Source organism: Leptodactylus fuscus, chromosome 6 (genome assembly GCF_031893055.1).
Source record: "Leptodactylus fuscus isolate aLepFus1 chromosome 6, aLepFus1.hap2, whole genome shotgun sequence".
Taxonomy (NCBI): Eukaryota; Metazoa; Chordata; class Amphibia; order Anura; family Leptodactylidae; genus Leptodactylus; species Leptodactylus fuscus.
In genome coordinates this window covers 143,613,813-143,621,826 of record NC_134270.1, presented here as the reverse complement: position 1 = coordinate 143,621,826, position 8,014 = coordinate 143,613,813, and the positions used below count along the sequence as shown (strand labels likewise).

The 8,014-nt window shown below is 42.7% G+C and overlaps 1 protein-coding gene across 1 annotated transcript in view; it reads left to right on the top strand.

The window, feature by feature from the left end:
• Positions 1-1,156: 1,156 nt before the first annotated feature.
• LOC142209144 (bactericidal permeability-increasing protein-like) overlaps positions 1,157-8,014 on the top strand; it is a 35,685-nt gene continuing 28,827 nt past the window's right edge. Inside the window, exons 1-6 of the mRNA XM_075278081.1 lie at positions 1,157-1,256; positions 1,343-1,451; positions 1,575-1,703; positions 2,851-3,006; positions 3,250-3,313; positions 5,330-5,390. Of these exons, the coding sequence (XP_075134182.1) occupies positions 1,157-1,256; positions 1,343-1,451; positions 1,575-1,703; positions 2,851-3,006; positions 3,250-3,313; positions 5,330-5,390 (619 nt within the window). The remainder of the gene's footprint in view (positions 1,257-1,342; positions 1,452-1,574; positions 1,704-2,850; positions 3,007-3,249; positions 3,314-5,329; positions 5,391-8,014) is intronic.

Here is an 8,014-nt window from a genome sequence, read left to right as displayed (position 1 = left end):
AAACTAAAGAGTAACCTCACAGTGGTAGGGTTACTATGAGCTCTCCTGCATTCAGGGCCTGAAGCTCTGCAGCTTGGATCACAAAGTCCTTCTTCTAAATATCCTCTGAGAAGCACTTATGTGAAACGCGTCAGAACGGAGACATAAATAGGGCTGTTAGGGTCAGTTTTGGGACTGCCCTTGTTAGGGGGGGGGGCTATTTTTGGGGTGACAGGATGTTTCAGTATTGTCCTCCTGCCGGTGCTTTCACAGACCCATTCACTTCATCTAGTGAGCCCAGAAAGCAAAACAAAAATGTATATGACTAGTGCTGAGTTTTTTCCCAGGCTTGATGTTGCATACATGGGCCTGTGATAAGTCTATGGGGCCATAAAGACAAATGGGTCAGTGTGCTAGCTGTGAAAAACATAGCTAGCACACAGACAAAGCCCGTATACATACAGCATTAGACTAAGGCTATGCATAATAGCTTTGCAGTAAGATGTCTCCTGCAGGGGAACCGACCACCATGGGTTACCTTCAGCTGCTTTGTATAGGTTGAAGACCATGCCAAACCAGCATCAAGAAACTGACACGTTGCGCTGACTTGTTTACATCCCAACCACTAGCCTGCTATTGTATATTGCAGTGAGTTTGCTGGCAATCCTATCATAGGCAGTACAGTGGCTCAGTGGCTAGCCTTGCAGCCCTCGAGTTCTGGGTTTCAATCCTGCCAAGGACAACATCTGCAAGGCGTTTATATATTCTCCCCGTGTTTGCGTGGATTTCCTCCGGGTACTCCGGTTTCCTCCCACACGCCAAAGACATACTGATAGGGAGTGTAGATTGGGGGGCCTATATGGGACAGTGACTGTCAATGTCTGTAAAGCGCTGCAGAATGTGATGGCGCTATACAAGTCAGCATAATAAATAAGTAATAATAAATCCTTGGACTATCAAGAAATTCAGGAATACAGTAGACATTGGGGTCAACAGTATTGTGTATTCTAAAATGTAACTCACACGTAAAACTGTTTCTAAATGTGTTCAGATGGGATCCCTCTAAGTTTCATCAGATGACCAAAAAGGAACCATAGACTTAGTATGGTAAAAAAAAAAAAACCTCCTACATCGTACAGCGTATCTACATCAGTAACTTTCTTTGGTTTCAGTGAGAATGAAGCTGGTCTGGCTGCTCTGGTGGGGTTGTCTCGCATTGTGTGGACACTGTGGTCCTGGTGTTGTTATGAGGGTCACTGAGAAATGGATGGACTATAGTAAGTGACCTTATATCTCACACAGTTACCTTGTATATACTAATGATCCATGACCATGGTTTAATACTGACATTTTGTGCACCTAGTTGTATCAGAAGGAACTGAAGTTTTTCGCCATATGATTCAATATGACCATCTCCCTGATATTATTGGGGCTACACGTGTATTTGGTATGGTTGAATATGCTATTACAGGGTAAGACATAGTGCGGTCATTTCCACCCTCCCACAATTTGCAATGATTTACAATAAATATATATATATATATATATATATATATATTTATTTTATTTTTTTTGCATTTTTTAATACCTCCTAGAATATCTGTTGAGGAATTTGAAACTTCTCAAACGGTTGCTGTCCCAACACCGCCATCGGATGTTCAGTTACATGTTGAAGGCGCAATGGCCAAGGTGACCGGCCAGTGGAGGGTAAAACATTGGCTAATGTGAGTGTTCAGTGATATTGGTTATACCACAGTGTGTTGTACATTTTAACTTCATATTTAGAATTAGAGGGGCTGTTCAAGACTGAAGGGTATATTGGATACTGCTGACCTATCCATAGACAACCACTTGTCACATAGTTTGTTAACACCCAGAAGAAATGTCCCATAATAATAATAATAATAATAAAAATGTATATAGCGCCAACATATTCTGCAGCGCTGTACAATTTGTAGGGTTCAAATACAGACAAAAAGATAAATTACAAAGAAATAGTCATTTCACACAATGGGACTGAGGGCCCTGCTCGCAAGAGCTTACAGTCTATGAGGTAGAGGGGGTGACACAAGAGGTAGCAGGGAACAAGTAACAAGTAATTGCATACACTTCCCTAGGTTCACACTAACGTTCATCTCTCTGTTGATCAGCATAGGGCCCCGAAAGATAATGCCTGTCTGCATAAAAAGGTGTTACCTGTGGGTCCCATAGACTATAAGGGGGTCCGCTGGGTTTGTAGGACTTCTCTCTGCCAGTTTTATGCATAATCTGCAGTGGTGTCTCCAGCGTAGAGGTGAACCTAGCCTAACTTATAATAAAGTGCACCCTATGGCACAGGGGCGGGAGATAACTTCTGGGCCCCAGTACTCAAAGGGGCATTTAAAGTGTGCAGTAACCAATGTACTGTAGCAAGTATTAAGGGTACCACTGTTGCTCGCTATGCTGTTCACCTAACCTGGCTGTTATTTGTATAGTGTGCTGCTCATTCACTTTGTATTAGGCTAAGGCCCCACATTGCAGAAATGCAACTTTTTTGTTGTAGTTTTTTGAGCCAAAGCCAGGAGTGGATTGAGCATAAGGTGGAAGTCTAAGAACTTCTGATATATTTCCCATTCCATTTGTAGCCATTCTTCGCTTTGGCTCAAAAAAAGCAGCAAAATCTGCAACAAAAAAAGCTATGTTTCCGCAACGAGGGGCCTCAACCTCAGAGAACTGATGGTTCCTTCATTGCTCGCTACATCTGTATGCTCACTACTTCAGGTTTAATAGGGCTTCATACAGATTAGTCACAGATTCTCCTTTTACGTATTTGTATAATTTTTGTTTTTGCTGAGGTTTAATGATCTGAACCATTATATTCTGTTATCACAGAAAGGACAATGGCGACTTTTATCTCCAGATCTCGGGTGTAGACCTAAAAGCTGTGTTTATCACCTTGAGAGATTCAGCTGCTCGTCCATCGGTATCTCTTTCTTCGTGCTATTCAGAGGTGAAAAATGCTAAAGTGCACCTGTCTGGAGGAGCCAGGTAGATAAACAGATTATTAGATATTCTGTGGTTTTATCTTAATCTCCCCTATGAGTCTCATATTCCGCATGTCATACCATGTGCTGTAGATAGACAAGTTTCTAAAAACACAATCTTCACCGGATGTAAACCTGTTCACAAAAAACCCGTTTAACAAGAATAAGGTGTCTCCCTCCCAAATCTGTTTTATCTGAGTATCTGATTTAATCTTGATGTTACGTAACCTGCTCTTATGTCTTACAGCTGGTTGTACAATCTCTTCACTGGTTTTCTGGAAAGGCCCATCAGAGAGAACCTGAACGCAAAGGTAATATGAAAACAATAAATGACAACTCATGGCTTATGGAAGTTTCAGGTATATTAATAAACATTGACAGTTTTCTGTTTTAAAGGCTAAGGCCCCATAGCAGGACGCATACAAAATAAAGGGCTGCAGAAAAAAAAAAGTTGGAATTCATCATGTTTTTTTTCCGCATCGCTTTCTACACAACTTTCTGATTTTGTTATACCTATAGGGAAACCAGGTTCCCTGCGCAGATTAAGCTTTATTACTAGCGCAGTGTTCATTACTTTTGTGGAGGGCTGGTTCCTCAGTCTCCCCTACAGCCTCTCTAACTCTGTGATGTCAATGGCCATGTAACCTCGAGTCAGAGAGGCCGACGAGAAAAAGAGTAGGCTTTATTACTCCCAGGCTTTATTACTCCCAGGATTACCCCTTTAAGCCCCAATACACACAAGCGAGAAATTGTCCAAAGCTGCCATATATGTGAAGGCCTCCCGCCTCCCTTGACAATAAAGGCAAGGGAACAAAAGATGAACCATGTGGAATTTCAATGTCTGATCATTTGTTCTTAGTGAAAATGAGCTGCCACCAGATCTGTCTGGAAGAAGCTTTTTCCATGTCTCTATAGACTTGGAGCGTTTTAACCTTGACTGAAACTGCTTTTCTGTAAACTACAATATTGAGGATTGCTTGTTCTGGCAAAGAAAGGCGAACCAAGTTAAATTAAGAAATGAATGAATGCTTAGTGTGGACGATGACTTATAACTAACCAGGTCCTCTCAGGGTTGCTATCTTGAAGTGTTTTTAGTAAGGTGAACCACTTGGGGTCATATTGTATCTTTCACACAGGAAAAAGAAAGCATTACATAGAAGACTATTGTTAATCCCTTCAAATGCCATAAATCTGCCATATAATGTAGGTGATCCATTGGAATCGTATTGACTGCCATAGTGGTTGCCAACCATCTTGCACATACAGCGGATATATAAGCCATAAAGGGGACTTATGAGGCTGTGAGGAGAGGGACAGCTTATGGGTTTCTATGGAGAAGAGTCCAGTCCAAGTGAGGCCTGGTTCACATCTGCGCATGGGTTTCCCCCCTTCCTGAGCGGAAGCTTAATCCGCATATAAAAGTGATTAACTTGGGAAACCTGCGGATCCTATAGACTATAATGGAGTCCATGTGGTTTCTGCACGAAAAATTTGGAGAGAGAAGTGCTGATTGCAGCACTTTTCTCTCCGCATTTTTCATGCGGCGAGGGAACGGAATACCTCCGAATGCAGATGTGAACCGGGCCTTAGTTCTATCCTCCCCAGATGGCCTACAATATCAGTAACCAAGGGATAGATAAATAACTTGTGAATTCTAGAAAGGAGATGGGGCAAACCAAACTCTCAGCCCTCATGTCTTAAAGAGGACTTTTTACCTCCTAGGGCACATGTGGTGTAATACACCGCTAGAAAGCCGACAGTGCGCTGAATTCAACGCCCGATCGGCTTTCCCGTCCTGTGCCCCCGATGAAGAGCTATTGGTGTCGGTACTGTAGCTCTTCAGTGTCAGAAGGGCATTTCTGACAGTCAGTCAGGAACGCCCTTCTTCACAGCAGCGCCTATAGCACTGTAATGTGAGAGGAGGCGTTTCTTACCGCCCAGCAATGATGCTGAGGAACGCCCCCCCAGTACTCGTCTATGGACGAGTACTATCAGGAGGGGAGGAGGCGTTCCTCATCACTCTCACAGTACAGCGCAATAGACGTTGCTGTGAGGATGGGCATTCCTGATTGTCAGAAACGCCCTTCTGATGGTAAAGAGCTACGGTACTGGTATCGATAGCTCTTCACTGGGGGCAGAGAATGGGAAAGCCGATATTGCACTGAATTCAGCACACTGTCAGCTTTTTAGTGGTATATAAAACTGATGTGCCCCAGTTGGTGAAAGGTCCTCTTTAAGTAATAAGGAGTTGGGGTTGAAAACTTGACACAGCTGACATTGTCAGATATTTTGTGCTACATTTTAACTATTATTCATACATTTCTCAGCTCTGCCCAAGTGTAAAAGAAGTTGTTAAAATTCTTAAGAATGAGCTGGACACGTTTCACGGTAAGGTTTTAAAGAATGTTTATATCATGTGATACTAATAAAATATGTATTATCTGTACTTAGAATATCAATATGCTGTACAATACAATGTACTTGTCATGAAAAAACTAAATGTTCAGAAAACTTTGGATTTTCTGTCAGTATTTGTGTCATTAATACATATTGAAATATACTTTATTAATACATTTTGGCTCCTTTTGGTGAAATCCTGCATTATTTTATGCTCTCTTACTTCTCTATTGAGAGCTCTTCTGTTTCTTGTTGTGTACGAAGTATGAAAAGAAGAGAACATGAGGGTGGGGAGGGTTATTTCAAATAGCTACACTACAGTATGTGATCAAAAGTATCCGGACACCTGGCTGAAAATGACTTACAAGTTTGTGGCGCCCTCCATCGGTAATGCTGGAATTCAATATGGTGTTGGCCCACCCTTAGCCTTGATGACAGCTTCCACTCTCGCAGGCATACGGCCAATCAGGTACTAGAAGGTTTCTTGGGGAATGGCAGCCCATTCTTCAGAGTGCTGCACTGAAGAGAGGTATTGATGTAGGTCAGTGAGGCCTGGCACCAAGTCGGCGTTCCAAAAAATCCCAAAGGTGCTCTACAGGATTCAAGTCAGGACTCTGTGCAGGCCAGTCCATTACAGAGATGTTATTGTCATGTAACCACTCCGCCACAGGCCGTGCAGTATGAACAGGTGCTCGATCGTGTTGAAAGATGCAATCACCATCCCCGAATTGCTCTTCAACAGTGGGAAGCAAGAAGGTGATTAATACATCAATGTAGACCTGTGCTGTGATAGTGCCACGCAAAACAACAAGGGGTGCAAGCCCCCTCCATGAAAAACACGACCACACCATAACACCACCGCCTCCGAATTTTTCTGTTGGCACTACACACGCTGGCAGATGACGTTCACCAGGCATTCGCCATACCCACACCCTGCCATCGGATCGCCACATTGTGTACCATGATTCGTCACTCCACACAACGTTTTTCCACTGTTCAGTCGTGCAATGTTTACGCTTTTTACACCAAGCGAAGCGTCATTTGGCTTTGACCTGCGTGATGTGTTGCACCCAATCACCTGACCACATTTGAAGTCCGTAAGTTCCGCGAAGCGCCCCATTCTGCTCTCTCCGATGTCTAATGTCTACTGAGGTCGCTGATATGGAGTACCTGCCAGTAGGTGGCAGCACAATGCACATAATATGAAACACGTATGTTTTTGGTGGTGTTTGGATACTTTTGATCACATAGTGTATATTTTGGACAATATAGGTAGAAACTTGCTGAGAGGAGATTCTCATCTTTCATATGACTTGAAGGCCTCATGCACACAACCATGTGCACAGTCAGTGTGCTAACCATGTTTTTCATGCCTAACACACTGACCCATTCATTTCTATGGCCCTATACCCACGACCCATACCCACAAGGTCTCTTTCCTGTCCTTTTTGTGGCGCGTGCTCTTTGGCCTCAATGAATGGGGACGTGGAGGCACAGGTGGTATACCGATGTCATCCATGTGCTGTCCATGCCATTCACACATGGTCGTCGCTTGTAGTTCTAACTGTATGATCTTGAGATATCACTGGTTGAAAACACAGTTGCGATTGGGATATTTATATGTAGCTGCACTGTACTGTATTATTACCAGAGATCTCAAGGGTTGAAAATATAGAGATCACTGCTTACTCTAGGTCCCCACCTGCACTTGGGTTTCCATTCTTCAGGTCCGCTTGGGGAACCAAAAAATGGAAACCAAATCTGTTTTAAAAGCAGATAATAATAATGGTGTGTGCCAGGATTACACTAGATGTGAACCAGGTCTGAGTATCATAATGTCTTCTGTAAGCTAATATACTGTATATTGTCGTGCGTCTGTATTGTGACATCATCGCAATAGATAGCGGCCTACAAATATACTATTTATTCTTGTTAATTTTTCCCACAAGTATTCTCACTTTAGACATTGCTTCAGTTTTGAGGTGGGTCAGAGCTGTTGGAGAGGGTTGGGTGACATGTCACAATGTGTATCTAATACATAACCATCTCATTTCTGATACAAGCAGAAACATGTCGAGTCGTATGACAGAAATCGTGCTGTAAGCAAGGGGCGACAACCTTTAGCACAAAACCTGCTGCCTTCTATTGTGAATGTATTTGGTGACTCATGTAGCAGAAAATAATAATGTGTTACTTTTGGCTGACTGTAGGTGGAATTTTTTTTCCCACCCATAGAACAGGTGAGGTTTATTTTTGCAACTTCAGTTTCCAATTTTACATGAGATAAATTTGCTTAAAGGGGTGGTCTGGGGAGTTTAATCTGACTTACCTGATCTTACCTGGAGGATGATGATAAACCCCCATATCACGGAGTTGCTCTTAACCCCCACCCAAGTCAATCTGTCCCCTCGTTCCCTGATCTCACCATTAATAAGTTACCTATAAATATAAAAAAACTAAAAACATGATAGTCTTCAGTAGTTGATACCTTTTTAACGTCTAGGCTCCTTTCTCAAGTAAATTTAAAACCATTTCTGAAGGATGCATATTTATACACAAAAGGGCACACGGATAGAATTCCAGGAGGAAAGGGGGGGGGGGTAGAGGGTTGTTAG